Here is a 19,597-nt window from a genome sequence, read left to right on the forward strand (position 1 = left end):
CCTGCTGCACTTTTCCAGCAACACATTTTCAGCTCTTGAAAGTTTAAATAAGACACCTTTATAAAAACAGTGCCTGTTAAAGCACTGAACACCATTAGTTTTGGAGGGCAATCACTGTTACATAGCCCTGAATTTTAGCCAGAATCAGCACTATAATATCGCACAAGCAGCTACTGTTGTCAGGGATGACTTGCCTGGGCTTCTTCAAACTGTACAATGGAATGTTTTATATCCATCTAAGAGGGTGGATGAGACCATATTTTAATGTTTAATCCTAAAGACAATACCTCTGACAAAGAAAGATTTCATTGCTACTGTACTTAGAATGTTAGCCTAGCTCATGGAATTGAAGATGAAAGCACACTTTCTGATTTCAGGGTGAATGCCACTTGAGTCATAGCTTACAGTATTCAAAAAGATGTTGGCAGGGATACGTATTTGTAATTAAGGACTTTATGAAAATCTGGAAGATATAGAACTCTTTGGAGAATTTCTGGAGTGAAAGGAGTTTAAACCATGTGGTTCGTGGAAATAAAGTCAATAATGTGTACTACGATATAGCTGCTGTTTTCAGGAAGTCAAGAACCTTTAGCAAAAAGATGAGTAAAACTTTTAGGGAGATAAGAAATGGGGTTTAGGGTCCTGACTGAAAAATCTGGCTTTGAAAGGGCTATGTGGGCCTCCATGCTAATGGTTGCCGAGAAACCTTTTGACTTTGTTTTCTGTTTTAGAGACCTAACTAAATATGAGGAAGAAACTCCAGGAGCTGCAAGTCTTTTCTTTTAAACTATAATTTCTGCATAGACTGTTGTCTCTTGTGTTGAATGAGAATGTCTGTGTTTGGATTTAGGTGAATCTGATTTGAAATCCAGACTATTCGTACAATCATTCAGTACAGAAAAAGCCCCTTTAGCCAATCAAGTCTGTACAAAAACATATCATTATCTACACTAGTCCCACTTTCCTGGACTATAGCCTTGAATTTATGACACTTCAAATGCTCATCCAGGTACTTTTTTAAAGATTGTAAGGTTTCCATGCCTCAACTACTATCCATAGTCCAGACGGTTATTAACCAGCATTAGCCATTTGATTCAAAAGTCAGATTAGAGTTATACTAAATGTATTATTAAGTTCACTAAAACAGACTGGTGGAAGGTCTGTCATTCTGGATAGTAGTACCAAAGGGTATCGATGGCATTTCAGTGATACATATTAATTTACCATTAGGTTGCTCTCTCATTAGAAAGATGACTGGTGGTGGTTATCCTGAGGGACACCACAGCACACATGAGGGGGAATTGGAAAGGAGAGCCCTTCATGGTAACCTCAGCCAGTGTGGGAACTGAATCCATGCTTGTGGCACCACATCACTCTGCATCGCAAACCATACTTTTGGTGTGAATGGTGGAGTAATGGGGCTTATGTCCCTCAGAGTCATAAAAATGTTCAAAACATTTGGACCAACAATGTAGATATTGGGGCTGACTCAGACAACTAAGTCAAGATTAGTGTGGTGCTGGAAAAGCAGCAGATCAGGCAGCATCCGAGGAGCAGGAAAATCGACGTTTCGGGCAAAAGCCCTTCATCAGGAATGAGGCAGGGAGCCTGCGGGGTGGAGAGATAAATGAGAGGGGGATGGGGCTGGGGAGAAGGTAGCTAAGAGGGCAGTAGGTGGATGGAGGTGGGGATGAAGGTGATAGGTCGGAGAGGAGGGTGGAGCAGATAGGTGGGAAGGAAGATTGGCAGGTAGGACAGGTCATGAGGATGGTGCTGAGTTGGAAGTTTGGAACTGGGGTAAGGTGGGGGGGAGGGGAAATGGGGAAACTGGTGAAGTCCACATTGACGCCCTGGGGTTGAAGAGTTCCGAGGCAGAAAATGAGGCGTTCTTCCTCCAGGTGTCGGGTGGTGAGGGAGTGGCGGTGGAGGAGGCCCAGGACCTGCATGTCCTCAGTAGAGTGGGAGGTGGAATTGAAATGTTCGGCCACAGGGCGGTGGGGTTGATTGGTGCGGGTATCGCGGAGATGTTCCCTAAAGCGCTCTGCGAGAAGGCGTCCAGTCTCCCTAATGTAAAGGAGACCGTATCGGAAGCAACAGATACAATAAAGTGTCATTTATATACCACCACAGTCACAATATCCTATCCAAATTCATAAAATCATACAGCACAGAAACAGGCCCTTTGGCCCAACTCGTCCATGTCAACTAGGTTTCCTAAACTGAACTAGTCCCCATTTGCCTGTGTTTTGCCCATGTCCCTCTAAACCTTTCCTATCCACATACCTGTCCAAATCTCTTTTAAGTGCTGTAATTGTACCTATGTCTACCACTTCCTCTGGCAGCTCATTCCATATATATGTACCATCCTCTGTATGAAAAAGTTGCCCCTCAGATCTCTTTTAAATTTTCCCCCTCTCACCTTAAACCTGTACCCTCTAGCTTTCAATTCCCTTACCATGGGGAAAAGACCTTGGCTATTCACCGTTTCTCTGCCCCTTGTTTCTGTGCTGCATGACTGTAAGATTCTATCCATCCTCCCCTTGTAACTCAACTATTCAAGGACTCTCTCTTCTCCAGAACATTTCTACCAATCACAAATGATCATGCTAAAGGCATGATGAGACCTTTGTTCTTGTGGATCAAATTTGGTGGATATAGGGTTAGGATTAGAAACCAGAATTCATCCTTGTCTCCTCTGGTCACTCATTCCTTTACAAAACTTTGCATTTTCTCACCTCCTTCAACCTTTGCAATTATCCCTCTCCTCAAACTACTTAACATTCCACACTAAAAGAACCAAGCCTTTCAACTTTTTTTCTGGAGGCTGTGCTAAAGTTTTTGAGTGGGAAACGAGATTTGAATTTCAGGAGAAATTCACTCAGTAGGTATGTGTTGGATGGGCCTCATTACTCTGCCTCTGCATTAATTTACATACAGTTGCTCAAGACTATGAAAGAGGTAGTTCCTGCAGGGTAGTAAACAGCTTTCTTAGAAACACTGTCCTTTATTAATGAACAGACACTCACCATCTGCACAATATCAGCTGTGGCCACCTGCATACAGCACGTCACAGTCGCCAAGGCACATATGATGGTAGAGATAACATTCAGTGCACAGATGCTGAATAAAAGATCCTGTGGAGATAGGCCACGGTTATAAGTTTGGTAGAAAATAGCAGGCATAGTGCAACTGAAATACAATTAAATGACCCATGGCCTGAACATGCATCACTCCTCATTTTATTTCGAACACAATAAGTGCACTTATCCCATACTAAATTGTAGGGGTAACACTAAAAGGATACATAGAACATAAAACATCACAACGCAGTACAGGCCTTTCAGCCCTCAATGTTGCAACGACTTATGGAACCAATCTGAAGCCCATCTATCCTACACTATTCCATTTTCATCCATATGTCTACCCAATGACTATTTAAATGCATCTATTACAGGGTGAGGCTTTTAAGTGTCACTTTGTGAATACACATTGGCAATTTTTTTCTGAAGTTTTGTGCCAAGTGCAAAATCAAATTACTCCGGATATATATAATAAAAATAAAAAGCAGAAGATGCTGGAAATATCCTGCAGGTAGGGCAGCACCTGCTTTTTCAGACCATGACCTTCAAATTGGTTCAGTTCAATTCTGGTGAAAGGCCACCAACATGAAATGTTCATTGTTTCTTACTTAATCAGATGCTGCCTAATCTGCTGAAGGTTTCCAGCACTTTTGATTTAGTTTCTGTGCTAGTGTTGCACGCTGCATTCAGAATTGGAATTATCTCTACCACCTGGGCCGGATTTGATTTTGCAGTCAGGGTTTTCATTAGTTCTGTGGTTAAGGCTAGAGCCTATTTGGTTCTGTGTTCAGGGTTCTATAGGGCTCTGTGACTGGAATTATATCAGGGTCTGTGGCCAGATAATATTGAGTTTTGCAGGAGCAGTTGGAATTTATTCGGATCTCTGGAGCTGGTTTCAGCAGAATCTTACCTTTAAAGCTAGATGCACAATGCCACACTGTCGGACTGGGTTAAGTTTCAGTGTTTCAGTAAAGCTGCTGCAGCCTTTTGTTTGCTCCTGAATCTCACAGCAAACACACACACCGTCACCATCAAATTTATACTGCCAACAAAAAACAGCCATCAGAGGCAGCAGCTACAACAAATGGAATTATACAGTTCTCATAGGCATTTTGTCAGTACAACATTAAACTTGCTATTGTCCTTCACAGTTATGTATTTAAGTCCAACACATTTTGTAGTGATTCTGTTGCCTTTACGGAGGTCAGTATCTGTATTGAGTTTCAGAATAAAGCACAGCCACCTCAGTGAGTATCCAATTCCTAATGGCATCAAATCACTAGACTGAGTGCTGGGATGGCAGGGCTGAAAAGACACTGGATTGAATATAATTATATTCACTAAAGTTTAGAAGAGAGAGGGATTCTCATAGAAACCAATACAATTTAAACAGGGTAAAAGCAGGAAAGATTTTCTCAATGTCTGGGGAATCCAGAACCAGGACTTACAGACAGAGGATATGGAGTAGATCCTTGAGGACTGAAATAAAGAGAAATTTGGTGAGCTGTTGAAATTCTCAGCTACAGCACGCAGCTGAGGCTAAAATGCTGAATGTTTTCAAGAACTTAGATATAGGCTATTATGCAGAGAAACTGGGAAGAGGATACTGAGTTGGATGATCAGTCCTTTTCATTACTGAATAGCAGAGCAGGCTCATAGGGTCACGTGGCCTACTCCTGATTATATTTTCTATGTTTCCTTGGCAACATAAGAATTTTATTGTTAACTTGATACCCAAACCTTGTGTCCTAGGTGCCAATACAAAATGAGTAGGGAAAGGAATCTGTGACCTACCAGGTGACATTCCTCCAGGGAGGTCACCATCTGAGCATTCTGACAGGAAAGGATGGAGCCAGCCAGGTTCAGCATCACACACACAGCTGACAGCAGCATGAAGAAGGTAATCTATGGGCAGAAAACATTACACTGTCAAATGTTTGAGAAGTTGAGACAACAGCTGGAACCTGATCTCCAAGCTTCCTCCCTCTTTGAGAACTAATGCTCTACTCTGCACCATGCCACACGCAGTGATACTAACTGGTTACTCCCTAGTGCATATCACAATACCCTGGGGCTTAAATCCCAGGCTGGTTACAAATTGTCAAGAGTGTAATTATATTTTGTAATAGGAAAGTTTTGTCTTTGTAACAGACAGATATTCCCACAAAATGGCTCCCAGAAATCATATAACTAGCCTCGTATTGGGACTAGGCTGCAATTATCTCAAGATGAGAGGCCGGGTTCATATCCTACTGGCTCCAGACGTGTATAAAAACATCTCTGAACAGGTATTTTAGAAAATATGCATACTCAAGAAGCTTAAAAGCATCTTGGACAAAGCAAGCTGCTTGACTGGTTTGGTGCGCTTGCCTTTCTAGGACAGCGCATTGAGTATAGGAGTTGGAATGTCATGTTGCAACTGTACAGGACATTGGTTTGGCCACTTTTGGAATACTGCATGAAATTCTGATCTCCCTGTCATAGTAAAGATGTAGCGAAACTTGACACTGTTCAGAAAAGACATACAAAGATGTTGCCAAGGTTGGAGTGTTTGAGCTATAGAGAGAGACTAAATAGACTAGGGCTGTTTTCCCTGGAGCATCGGAGGCTGAGGGGTGACCTTATAGAAGTTTATAAAATCATGACAGGCAACGATAGGGTGAATAGCCAAGGCCTTTTCCCCAGAGTAGAGGAGTCCAAAACTAGCCAGCACAGGTTTAAGGTGGTGAGGGGCAAGATTTAAAAGGGAGCTAATGGACAACTTGTTCACACAGAGGGTCGTGCATGTACAGAATAAGTTGCCAGAGGAAATGGTGGAGCGTGGCACAATTATCAATGTTGTGACCATTTCTGAGACATGGATAGAGCAGGGACAGGAATGGTTATTTGCAGGTTCCAAGTTTAGATGTTTCGGTAAGAACAGAAATGATGATAAAAGAGGAGGAGGTGTGGCATTGATTTCAAGGACAGTATTATAGTGGCAGAAAGGACATTTGAGGACTCATCTACTGAGGTATTTGGGCAGAGGTTAGAAACAGGTAAGGGAAAATTACCCTGTTGGGAGTTTTCTATTGGACTCTGAATTGTTCCCGAGCTGTAGAGGAAAGGATGGCAAAGATGATTCTGGATAGGAGCGAGAGTAACAGGCTAGCTTTTATGGGGTCTTTAACTTTCCAAATTTTGACTGGAAATACTATAGCTCGATTACTTTAGATGGGTCAGTTTTAGTCCAACGGGTGCAGGAGGGTTTGCTGACACAGTATGTAGACAGACCAACAAGAGGTGAGGTCACATTGAATTTGGTACTGGGTAATGAACCGGCGAGGCGTTAGATTTAGAGGTAGGAGAGCACGTTAGTGACAGTGACCACAATTCAGTTATGTTTACTTTAGCGATGGAAAGGGATTGGTATATACTGCAGGGCAAGAGTTATAATTGAGGGAAGGCAATTATGATGCAATTAGGGAGAATTTAGGATGCAGATGATGGGGAAGGAAAGTGCAGAGGATGGGCACAATTGAAATGTGGAGCTTATTCAAGGAACAGCTCCTGCGTGTCCTTGATAAATATGTACCTGTCAGACAGGGAGGAGGTGTTCAAGTGAGGGAGCCATGCTTTACTAAGGAAGTTGAATCTCTTGTCAAGAGGGAGAAGAAGGCTTATGTTAAGATAAAAGGTAAAAGCTCAGTTAAGGTGCTTGAGAGTTATAAGCTAGCGAGGAAAGACCTAAAGACAGAACTAAGAAGAGCCAGGAGGTGACATGAGAAGTCATTGGCAGGTATGATTTTGGAAAGAACCTGAAGCTTTCTAGAGGTACATCAGGAATAAAAGAATGACTTTAGTCAGATTAGGGCCAGTCAAGGACAGTAGTGGGAAGTGGTGTGTCAAGTCCGAGGAGCTAGGCGAAGCGCTAAAAGATTTTTTTTGTCAGTATTCACACTGGAAAAAGGCAATGTTGTCAAGGAGAATACTGAGATACAGACTACTTGATTAGACAGGATTGAGGTTCATAAGGAGGAGGTGTTAGCAATTCTTAAAAGTGTGAAAATAGATAAGTCCCCTGAGACAGATGCGATTTATCCTAGGATTATCTGGGAAGCCAAAGAGGAGATTGCAGAGCTTTTGGCTTTGATCTTTATGCCATCATTGTGTACAGGAATAGTACCAGAGATTGGAGGATAGCAAATGTTATCCTCTTGTTCAAGAAGGGGAGTAGAGACAACCCTGGTAATTATAAACCAGTGCACTTACTTCAGTTGTGGGTAAAGTGTTGGAAAAGGTTGGCAGAGATAGGGTTTATAATCATTTAAAGAGGAATAAGTTGATTAGGGATAGTCAACACGGTTTTGTGAAGGGTAGGTCATGCCTCACAAACCTTATTGAGTTCTTTGAAAAGGTGATTAAACAGTGGATGAGGGCAAAGCGGTTGATGTGAAAACAGCCCCAGCCTATTCAGCCTCTCTCTATAGCTGAAACACTCCAACCTTGGCAACATCTTTGTATGTTTTTTCTGAACTGTGTCAAGTTTCGCTACATCTTTACGATGGCAGGGAGATCAGAATTTCATGCAGCATTTCAAAAGTGGCCAAACCAATGTCCTGTACAATTGCAACATGACATTCCAACTCAGTAAGATGTTTGAACAAAATACAGAGGCATGGGATTGAGGGTGATTTAGTGGTTTGGATAAGAAATTGGTTAACTGAAAGGATATGGAGGGTGGTGGTTGATGGGAAATGTTCAACCTGGAGTTCAGTTACTAGGCTGAAAAATGTGTTGCTGGAAAAGCACAGCAGGTCAGGCAGCATCCAAGGAGCAGGAGAATCAACGTTTCGGGCATAAGCCCTTCTTCATCGATTCTCCTGCTCCTTGGATGCTGCCTGACCTGCTGCGCTTTTCCAGCAACACATTTTCAGCTCTGATCTTCAGCATTGCAGTCCTCACTTTCTCCTAGTTCAGTTACTAGGATCTGTTTTGGAGCTATTGCTGTTTGCCATTTTTATAAATGACCTGGAAGAGGGCGTAGAAGGATGGGTTAGTAAATTTGCTGATGACAGTAAGGTGGAGTTGTGGACAGTGCCGAAGGATGTTGCAGGTTACGGAGGGACATAGATAAGCTGCAGAGCAGGGCTGAGAGGTGGCAAATGGAGTTTAATGTGGAAAAATGTGAGGTGATTCACTTTGGAAGGAGCAGCAGGAATACAGAGTACTGGGCTAATGGCAAGATTCTTGGCAATGTAGATGAGCAGAGAGATCTCTGTGTCCATGTACATTGATCCCCGAAAGTTGCCACCCAGGATGAAGGGTTGTTAAGAAGGCATAGGGTGTGTTAACTTTTATTGGTAAAGGGATTGAGTTTCGGAGCCACAAGGGATTGAGTTTCGGAGCCATTTGCAGCTGTACAAAACTCCAGTGCGGCCTTACTTGGAGTATTGCATGCAGTTTTGGTTGCCACATTAGAGGAAGGATGTGGAAGTTTTAGAAAGGGCTCAGAGGCGATTTACTAGGATGTTGCCTGGTATGGAGGGAAGGCTGAGGGAACTGAGGCTGTTTTCATTAGGGAGAAGAAGGTTGAAAGGTGACTTAAGTGAGACATATAAGATAATCAGAGGGTTAGGTAGGGTGGACAGTGAGAGCCTTTTCGCTCGAATGGTGATGACTAGCACGAGGAGACATAGTTTTAAACTGAGGGATGATAAATACAGGACAGATGTCAGAGGTAGTTTCTTTACTCAGACAGTAGGAGGGGCGCGGAACACACTACTTGCAACAGTAGTAGACTCGCCAAGTTTAAGGGCATTTAAATGGTCATTGGATAAACATATGGATGAAAATGGAATAATGTCGGATAGATAGGCTTGAGATTGGTTCCACAGGTTGGTGCAACATCAAAGGTCCAAAGGACCTGTACTGCGCTGTAAAGTTCTATGTTCTACAATATTTAAAAGTATCTTGATGGGTATATGAATAAGAAGGGTTTAGTGAGATAAGAGGCAAATGCAGGCAAATCACACTGGATTAATTTAGAATAAATGGTTGGCACGAACAAGTTGGACTAAAGGGTCTGTTTTCATGCTGTCCATCTCTATGACTCTTTGACTAGTAGTGTCCATATCACATGAGCGAATGATTAAAGGTCACTGCATTTTGATGCAAGTCACTCCCTCAAGCATTTTAATTGTGGTGAGGTAAGAAGCTGAGGAAATGTCGGATATATTCTGTACTTAGTAGTATTCTTGTTTAAATACATACTGTATGAGATGGTGTGTTCATGATGGAGTACTTTGCCTCAGCAACTAGTTAGACTTTAAAGTTGGTCAAATCAGTCAGACAGTTCTCATAGTCAAGCATTCTGAGGCTGTACTGTACAGTGGCATTACAGCAAATATTAAACTGATCATTACCTGAACATACAATTCCAAACTGACAAGATTCATCCATCCAAATAATTAGTTGCCATTCCTAAACATTTAGATATTCTGAGTGACATTCACAGGTTGACCGGTGATAATGGTTTAGCTCTTTCACAGTCAGGCTGCCATTCAGAGGCAGAACCCAGAACAACTAACTCAGCCACTGAGATAAGGTGCGGCTCATTTCCTTTGGAACTCTCCTCACTCCCAACCTCAGGTCATTCTCACTAGTAACTGTCCCAGATCACTCCCCATGATCACTTTCTCCAGGTCACTTTTGGTAACTGTCCCCAGTCACTCTCCTCAGTCCCCAGCTGTCAGTCATGAACAAGCTATAAACAATGAGGTTTCAAGCAGTAAACAGAGGACTGTGACGATGCTGATTAGCTGTCAGGGTGAAGGTTCACATCAACACAGACACCACTAACAGAAGGAGGACCTCAGCAAGACACTCTCTGATTTCGTGAAGACAAGCATCCAGCAGACGATGATGCTGATTGACAGTTGGGGTGAAGATTTGCATTTGCAAACAGAGGTTTGTGGAGGGACTGTTGTCAAGAGACAGTTAAACCCCGAACACTACTTCAGTGTTTCCCTCTGTCCATCCTCTAACCACAAAAAAAACATGATGAGGACCACAAGCAAGGGAAAGTGAGTGGTCTTGCCCTGATGTAAGTTACCACAATGATAGAACTGAGTAGCAGGTAACGCAGGTAAGTCCGTACAAATTCTATCACTTATAGTAATTTTTCAGGTTCTAATCTGTAAGAGAGGTACACAGACCAGGAAAGAAAGGTCACAGATATCTGGATTTAATCTAGTCTAAAGGTCTAAAGTACTCTCCAAGGTTTAATTTAAAGAGGTGAACCATGGCAGGAGAGTTCAAAGCCTTGTCTTGCTCCATGTGGCAGGCCAGGGACTGTTCTAGTCCCCCAGGTCAGTATGTGTGCAGGAAGTATCTCCATCTACAACTCCTGGAAGCTTGGGTTTCAGAGTGGAGCGGCAACTGGGGATACTGTGGAGCATCCGTGAGGCAGAGAGTATCATGGATGGCACGTACAGAGAGATAGTCGCACCACAGGCACGGACTCTGCAGGCAGGAAGAGAATGGATGATCATTAGATACAGAAAGACAGATAGGTAGGTAGTGCAGGAATCTCCTGTGGCCATTCCCCTGCAAAGCAAACGTACTGTTTTGATACTGTTGAGGGGAATGACTTCTCAAGGGAAAGCAGCAGAAACCAAACTCATTGCATCATAGTTGGCTCTGCAGCAGAGGGGAGGGATAAAAAATGTGCCATGGCAATAGATAGAGGGAACACATTGTAAGGGGAATAAACAGGAGTTTCTGTGGCCACAAATGAGATTCCAGAATGGTATGTTGCCTCCCTGATGTGAGAATCAAGAATGTCTCAGAGTGGGTATAGGACATTTGGGAGGGTGAGGGTGAATAGCTAGTTCTTGTGCTACACATCAGTACAAACAACATAGGCAAAAAAAGGATGATGTTCTAAAAGTAGAGCGAGGAAGAAAGTTAAAAAATTGGACCTCAAAGGTAGTGATTTCAGGATTACTACTATTGCCATGTGCCAGTCAGAGTAGAAATGACAGGAAATATCAAATGAATATGTAGCTAAAAAGATGGTGTCAAGGGGAGAATTTCAGATTCCGGGGCATTGGGACTGGTTCAGGGGAGGTGGGACGTGTACAAAATGAACAGGTTATACCTGGGACTGATGTCATGGGGGGGGGGTGTTTGCTAGAGCGGTTGGGGAGGGTTTAAAATAATATGCCAGGAGAATGAGAATCTATGTAAGGAATCAGAGAAAGAGGGAGTAAGGACAAAAACAAAGGTAGAAAAGGGAGTAAGAAAAGTGATAGGCAGAGAAACAAAGGACAAAATTCAAACAGGACTACTGAGAAAAATATAGGGAGCAAGACAAACAATGTTAAAAAAGTCAAGCTTTAAAGGCTTTGTGCCTTAATTTGCACAGCATTTGCAATAAAGTGACTGAATTAATCGTGCAGATAGATGTAAATGGGTACGATATAATTGGGATTATGGATACATGGAGCAGGGTGACTGGGGATGGGAACTGCATGTCCCAGGGTATTCAGTATTTAGGAAGGACAGGCAAAAAGGAAAAGGCGATAGAGTGGCATTCCTGGTGAAAGAGGAAATTAACACAATAGCGAGAAAGGATATTCTGACCATGAGGACTCTGTATGGGTAGAGTTGAGAAACACCAAGGGGCAAAAACATTAGTGGGTGTCTCATATATAAACCCCCAAACTGTGGTGGTGATGTTGGGAAAGGCATTAAATAGGAAATTAAAGGTGCATGTGATAAGGGAATATCAGTGATCATGAGTGATTTTAATCTGCAGGTAGATTGGGCAAATCAAATTAGCCAAAATGCTGTAGAGGAGGAATTCCTGGAGTGTATAGGGATGGTTTTCTTGACCAATATGTGGAGGAACCAACTAGAGAACTGGCCATTTTCGACTGGGTACTGTGTAACGAGAAGGGATTCACTGTCAATCTAACTGCGAGAGCTCTTGAGGATAAGCATGACACAATAGAATTTTTTTATCAAGATGGAGAGTGAGGTAGATGATTCAGAAACTAGGGTGATGAATCTTAATAAAGGAAACTATGAAGATATAAGGCATGAGTTAGCCTTGATAGATTGCGAAGAGTTACTTAAAGGGATGAGATTAGATAGGCAACAGCAAACATTCAAGGAATGCATGGGAGAACTGCAACAACTGCTTATTACTGTCTAGCACAAAAGCAAAATGGGTAAGAGGTCCAATCCAAAGGAAATTAAAGATAGTATCCGATCTAAGGAAGAACCGTATAGATTGCCCAAGAAAAATAACAGGAAACAATTTAGAATTCAGCAAAGAAGGACCAAGGGATTGATGAGAAGGGGAAAGTACAGTATGAAACTTACAGGGAACATAAAGACCAACACTAAGAGTTTTTATAGGTATGTGTAGAGAAAGAGATTGGTAGAGACAATTGTAGGTCCCCTCCAGAGAGAAATGGGGAACTATATAATAGGGGACAAAGAAATGGCTAAACAACTGAATACATACTTTGGTTCTATCCTTACAAAAAAGGACGCAAATTAGATACCAGAAATGTTGGAGACCGCAAGTTTTAGTGAAAGGGAGGGACAACAATTATAGTAGAGAAATGGTGCTGGGAAAAGTGATAGGATTGAAGGTGGATAAATTCCCAGGGCCTGATAATCTACATCTCCGAGTATTTAAGGAAGGGCTGTAGAAACAGTGACTGCATTGGGTGGTCATCTTCCAGAGTTCTATAGACTCTGGAACAGTCCCTACAGATTGAAGGCGAGCTAAGATCACTCCAATGTTCAAAAGGGAGGTAGAGAGAAAACAGAGAATTATAGACCAATAAGCCTAACATCGGTGATGGGGAAAATTCTCAAATCCATTATCAAGGACTTTACAGCAGAGCATTTGGAGAGCAGTGGTAGGGTCAGATAGAGTCAGCATGGATTTATAAAGGGGAAATCATGCTTGACAAATCTGTTGAAATCTTATGAGGATTTAACTAGTAGAGTTGACAAGGGGAGCCAGTTGATGTAGTATATTTGGACTTTCAAAAAGTGTTTGACAAAGTCCCAAATAAGAGATTATTGTGCATGATTAAAGTGTATGGGACTGGGGAAGTGTATTGAGATGGATAGAGGAAACAATCTGTAGGAATTAGTGGGTCCTTTTCAAATTGACAGGCAGTAACTAATGGAGTGCCACAGGAATCAGTGCTGGGACCCCAGCTATTCACAATATATATTCATGATATAGATAAGGGAACAAAATGTAACACCTCAAAGTTTGCAGATAATACCAGGTTGGATGGGAGGGTGAAGTGCAGAATGATCTGAGCATGTTGGGTGAGTGGGCAAATCAATGGCAGATACAGTATAATTTGGTTCAGTGTGAGGTTATTCACTTTGGAAGCAAAACCAAGAAGGCAGATTGTTATCTGAATGACTGTAAATTGGAAGAGGAGAATATGAAGCTGGACCTGGGTGTCCTTGTGTATCAGTCGCTGAAGGTAAGCATGCAGGTGCAGCGGCTCTACTTTCAAGGAGCTATGAACCTGCACTCCAAGGTCTCTTTGTTCAGCAACACTCCCTAGCATCTTACCATTAAGTGTATAAATCCTGCTAAGATTTGCTTTCCCAAAATGCAGCACTTCGCAATTTTCTGAATTATCTGGCACTTCTCAGCTAATTGGCCCAGCTAATCGAGATCCTGTGGTAAGCTGAGGTAACCTTCTTCTCTGTACACCACACCTCCAATTTTGGTGTCATCTGCAAACTTACGAACCATTCTTCTTATGCTCGGATCCAAATCATTTATATAAATGACAAAAAGTAGAAGACCCAGCACCGACCCTTGTGTCACCCACTAGTCACAGGCCTCCGGTCAGAAAAACAACCCTCCACCACCACCACCCTCAGTCTTCTACCTTTGAACTAGTTCTGTATCTAAATGGCTAGTTCTCCCTGTATTCTGTGAGATCTAACCTTGCTAACCAGTCTCCCATGGGGAACCTTGTTGAACGCCTTACTGAAGTCCATATAGATCATACTTGACGCCAAAACATTGAATGTATTCAAGAGGTGACTAGATAGAACATAGAACATTATAACACAGTATAGGCCTTTTGGCCCTCGATGTTGCGCCAACCTGTGAAACCAATCTGAAGCCCATCTAGCCTACACTATTCCTTTCTCATTTTTATGCCTATCCAATCACCATTTAAATGCCCTTAAAGTTGGCAAATATACTACTGTTACAGGCAGTGTGTTCCACGCCCCTACTACTGAGTAAAGAAACTATCTCTGACATCTGTCCTATAGTTATCATCCCTCAATTTAAAGCTATGTCCTCTCATGCCAGCCATCACCATGCGAGGAAAAAGGCTCTCACTGTCCAATCTATTGTCACAAAACTGGTCCCCTTTTTCTAAAAGCTGTTCCTTTTCTCAAGGATACTATGTCCTTGATATTTTTCAGAGGGGTCATAAACAGACTGAGCTCTGATTTGACTAGTTTGGTACAGAGATGAAAAGGATTTTGAGAGGCCTTTTGTTTATATGCAAGCAGATGAGACTTCAGGCCAAAGTGGTCATGTTTTAGAAGTGACCTGTATAATTAAAGAGGAGTGGTCAGCTCTCTAGCTGAACAGTTCAGTCCAGAACTGGTTGGGAGTTCAACAGTGAGCTATGTGGAAACTCTCTCTCTCTCCTTCTGCCCTTCTAACTTCAACCTGTAAGCATCTGTTCCATTTGTACTGGTTTTTAAGGGAGTTTTCTTATTGGGACTGTTGCGTGTATTCGGAACAGCATAATTAAGTCTAGTTTGAATAGACTGAGTTCTGTAGGGGTTCTTTATTCTGTTCTTTGTGTTTCATTGTATAATTTTGTGAATAAATTTCTGTCTGTTTTAAAACCTAGTAGTCAACCTCGCTAGTTTACTCCAGGTAATTCTCACTATACATTTACTAAAACAAATTGCAAAATTATGGCCTGGGTTGCCAGCTCAAGAATGTTTTGAGTGGTCTGGCTTAGTCCATAACAATATCTAACCCTCTGATTATCTTATATATCTCAATTAAGTCATCTCTGAACCTTCTCCTCTCTAACAAAAACAGTCTCAAGCCCCTCAGCCTTTCCTTGTAAGACCTCCCCTCCATAGCAAGCAACATCCTAGTAAATCTCCTCTGATTCCTTTCCAAAGCTTCCACATCCTTCCTATAATGTGACGACCAGAACTGTACACAGATATAGCACCTGGGGAGAACGGGATCAAAGGTTATGAGGAGAAAGCAGGATTAGGCTATTGAGTTGCAAATTCAGCCATGATCATGACATATCGCAAAGCATGCTCAAATGGCCTCCTCCTTCTCCTATCTTCGATGATTCTATATTTCTATATTTCTGTATAGCTCATTGAAAATCATTAAATTCCACAACCAGCCTCTGTCCAAACTGGAAGTATCAGCCTCTGCACTACATCTAAAGACAGAAGAGCAGAGCGAAAGTTGACAAATAAATATAGACATCTCAAAAACAGAAGGAAAATACTCATTGAAAATGACTGCAAAGTCTAAAGGATATTTCAACAAGTTATATAGAAATATAGAATCATCGAAGAAAGGAGAAGGAGGAGGCCAGTTGAGCCTGCTCCACCATACATCATGATCATAGCTGAATTTGCAACAAAAAAGCCTAATCTTGCTTTCTCCTCATAACCTTTGATCCCATTCTTTAATGCAAATTCTTTAATAAGTTCCAGGTCTGTCTTGCTATGTACCCAGTAATTAATCAGAATTCCTCTGGAGAAATTGGATACACTGCTACGATTTAAGTCAGGCTGGAGGAATAAACAGCCAGTTAAAACAATTACTGTTGGGATGTGGGCTTCACTGGTAAGTGAAGCATTTATTGTCTATCCTCAAAAGTTAACTGAGTGGCTCCCTATACCACCCAAAGAGGTCAGTTAAAAGTCACCTATGTAGGTGGCATGCAGTGATTATCAGACCCAGAACAGGTGATGACAGCAAGTCTCCTTCTCTAAAGGACATTAGTAAACCAACATATTTTTACAACAATCCAACATTTTCATGGGCACATTTGCTGATCCCAATTTATTTACAGACTGAAAAATAAATCTGAATTCAAACCATCCTGTGGAATTTGAAACTACAATGTCTGGGCTGCTGAAGCTGCATGTGAACTCACATTCCCTAAAGTATTAGTCCAGTAGCAAAGTTCACCAGCACAGCTCCCCAATAAGGTGAGCTTTTCTTTATGATCCAGCGGCAGCCAGCAAGATATTCAATGCCTAAAGTAACCACAGGCAAAGATGGTCTTATCCCTACCCAACATCAACATATGCTTCTGGGATAGGCATGGGACAGGAAAACAAAACCTGGCTTGCTTATGCTCCTTCCTATCCAAAACCACTAGACAAACTGTTCAACCCCTGACATGACAATGAAAATCAGAGAATGTATTTCAGACTATTCTCAGGTGTAACACAATTAATTATTGCAGATACATGTCTGTACAAAAAGTAACATGCTCCATAATTACAACTTCATTGCTCCCAGTCTGTCAGTCAAAAGTGTTACATCAATTCAAATGTTGAAAATATTTCGAAAGGTGTAAAATAAGTCATTTCCAACTCAGTTATCTATTGTAGGTAATCTGCACTCTCCTCAGATGACAGGAACAGACAATTCCCTAGTAACTCTGAAGTACATTTCAATAATTAAACTCTGATTTTAACTATCCTGCTCGGTGTGCAGGGCTGATTTGTACCTCTTCAGTCCACTAGCTGTCTTATCAAGCCTGTAGGTTAAACCCTGCGTCACCTTTGCAGGGGAACACCTGGCCTGTGCTCTGATTGCATTCTAAAGCACAACTTCAGCAAGGACACATATAGGTGAATGACATTATGGACAGAAACTAAACCAAGAACATGCAGTTTTTGGTAAGTACTTAGAGTCACAGAGTAATAGAGATGTACAGCATGGAAACAGACCCTTCGGTCCAACCCGTCCATGCCGACCAGATATCCCAAACCAATCTAGTCCCACCTGCCAGCACCCGGCCCATATCCCTCCAAACCCTTCCTATTCATATACCCATCCAAATGCCTCTTAAATGTTGCAATTGTACCAGCCTCCACCACTTCCTCTGGCAGCTCATTCCGTACACGTACCACTCTCTGCGTGAAAAAGTTGCCCCTTAGGTCACTTTTATATCTTTCCCCTCTCACCCTAAACCTATGCCCTCTAGTTCTGGACTCCCCGATCCCAGAGAAAAGACTTTGATGATTTATCCTATCCGTGCCCCTCATAATTTTGTAAACCTCTGTAAGGTCACCCCTCAGCCTCCGATGCTCCAGGGAAAACAGCCCCAGCCTGCTCAGCCTCTCCCTGTAGCTCAGATCCTCCAACCCTGGCAACATCCTTGTAAATCTTTTCTGAACCCTTTCAAGTTTCACAACATCTGTCTGATAGGAAGGAGACCAGAACTGCATGCAATAGTCCAACAGTGGCCTAACCAATGTCCTGTACAGCCACAACATGACCTCCCAACTCCTGTACTCAATACTCTGACCAATAAAGGAAAGCATATCAAACGCCTTCTTCACTATCCTATCTACCTGCGACTCCACTTTCAAGGATCTATGAACCTGCACTCCCTAGGACCTTATCATTTTTTTTTGTAGATATTTTTATTGAAATTTAACATTTTTGCAAATTTACAAAAATAAACAAAACTCTCAAATACAAACATTGATGTACAATTAAATCATATATACAATAGTCATAATTTAACAAAGAAAAGAGAAAGAAAGAAAACAAAAAAAGAAAAAAAAAGAAAAAAGAAAGAAAAACTCAGCTTTCTACTAATCTATCCTATAACTAACCAGAGTGTATACCTAAGTCTCTTACATGCTCGGAATGTATAAACATCAAATATAATAAAACTCGTATTCGCGCAGGATTCCTCTCCCAAGGGGCCCCGGAGCAGCCCGGTCTGAAATCTTCACTAAATAAAAGCCCTTGTTAGGATAGCCGAAATATCTGCATTTATATAATTCAAAAAGGGCTGCCATATTTTATAAAATAATTCAGTCTTTCTGTGCACCATATTTGTGAGGAAGTCAAGGGGGATATATTCCATAATTAATCTGTGCCAATTTGAAAGTCCAGGGGGGCCCTCAGCCACCCAGTTCACCAAAATATTTTTCCTTGCACAGAAAGAGAGAATAGAAAATAGTCTCTTCCCATGCATATCCAGAGATGAGAGGTTCGAAAAGCCCAAAAGGAGAGATACAGGGTCCACCCTAATTTCCGTTCCTAAAATTTCTGTCAGGGTATTTGCCACTTTAGTCCAGTATCTTAGGATTTTCTGACAAGTCCACAGACAATGTACAAGAGTACCCACCTCTATTTTGCATTTGGGACACATTGGAGATGCTCCTGCCTTAAATTTTGCCAGTCGAGCCGGAGCTATATGGGCCCTATGAAGTATCTTTAGTTGGATAGCCTGAGTTCTGTTACGGATAGCAATTCTTCTAGCATTTTCCCAAATGTCATTCCACATATCCTCAGAGATTTCTAGCCCCAAGTCCTGCTCCCATGTTTTAAGCAGGTCATCCATGTCTCCTGAGACTCCATCGTGTAGCAAATGGTATATAGTACTAACGGAGGATGCCCCCGCTGGTCGTAAGACATTACGTTCTCTGTCTGATTTATAAAGACTATCTATTAATGTAGTCTTCCTCTGTATATAATCTCGAACTTGGAAGTATCGAAAGAGATCCCCATTAGGTATTCCGAATTTCAGACGCAGCTGCTCAAAGGACATCAGGATCCCATCTTTAAATAGGTCCCCTAAGCATGAGATGCCCCTGGATCTCCAGAGTTTAAAGGTGGCATCTGTAATCCCCGGTTGGAATCCCCATGCGCCTACTATTGGTGCATGGGGGGATGTTTTATGTGAGTTACCCTCATTTTGCCGCATTATATTCCAGGCCTTAATTGTGTTTAATATTATGGGATTTTTACAGTGGTCTGTAATGATTTTCCTCTTATCTGAAAATAAAAGGTTAATAAGTGGGTATTTTACTTGGGAGGCTTCGGTATCCAGCCAAATTGATTGTGGATCAGATGAAACCCAATCAGCTATGTAACTTAGTAGGGAGCTTAACTGATATTTCCTAAAGTCTGGGAAGTCCAGTCCTCCCCTTGCCTGTGGAAGCTGTAGCTTCTTCAGCTTAATAAGGGGCCGTCTATGGTTCCAAATAAAGGAGCCCAACCAGCCATATAATTTACGTAGGGCTAGCCTTGGCAGCATCAGCGGGAGCATTCTCATAGGATATAAGAGACGGGGCAGAACATTCATTTTAATTAATGCTATTCTCCCTAGCCAAGAAATCGGAAGGTCTCTCCATCGCTGGAGGTCCTGCCTTATCCTTTCCATTAATTGTACAAAATTAGCCCTATACAGCTGATCAAATACTGGCGTGATAAAAATACCTAA

General features: G+C 42.0%; 1 protein-coding gene across 1 annotated transcript in view; it reads right to left on the bottom strand.

Moving 5' to 3' along the window:
- The window catches only part of fam189a1 (family with sequence similarity 189 member A1), a 109,489-nt gene that overhangs the window by 16,377 nt on the left and 73,515 nt on the right, over positions 1–19,597 (bottom strand). The window contains exons 3-5 of the mRNA XM_060853692.1: positions 4,875–4,985; positions 3,991–4,122; positions 3,027–3,134 (exon numbers count right to left, since the gene is read on the bottom strand). Of these exons, the coding sequence (XP_060709675.1) occupies positions 3,027–3,134; positions 3,991–4,122; positions 4,875–4,985 (351 nt within the window). The remainder of the gene's footprint in view (positions 1–3,026; positions 3,135–3,990; positions 4,123–4,874; positions 4,986–19,597) is intronic.

Source organism: Hemiscyllium ocellatum, chromosome 42 (genome assembly GCF_020745735.1).
Source record: "Hemiscyllium ocellatum isolate sHemOce1 chromosome 42, sHemOce1.pat.X.cur, whole genome shotgun sequence".
Taxonomy (NCBI): domain Eukaryota; kingdom Metazoa; phylum Chordata; class Chondrichthyes; order Orectolobiformes; family Hemiscylliidae; genus Hemiscyllium; species Hemiscyllium ocellatum.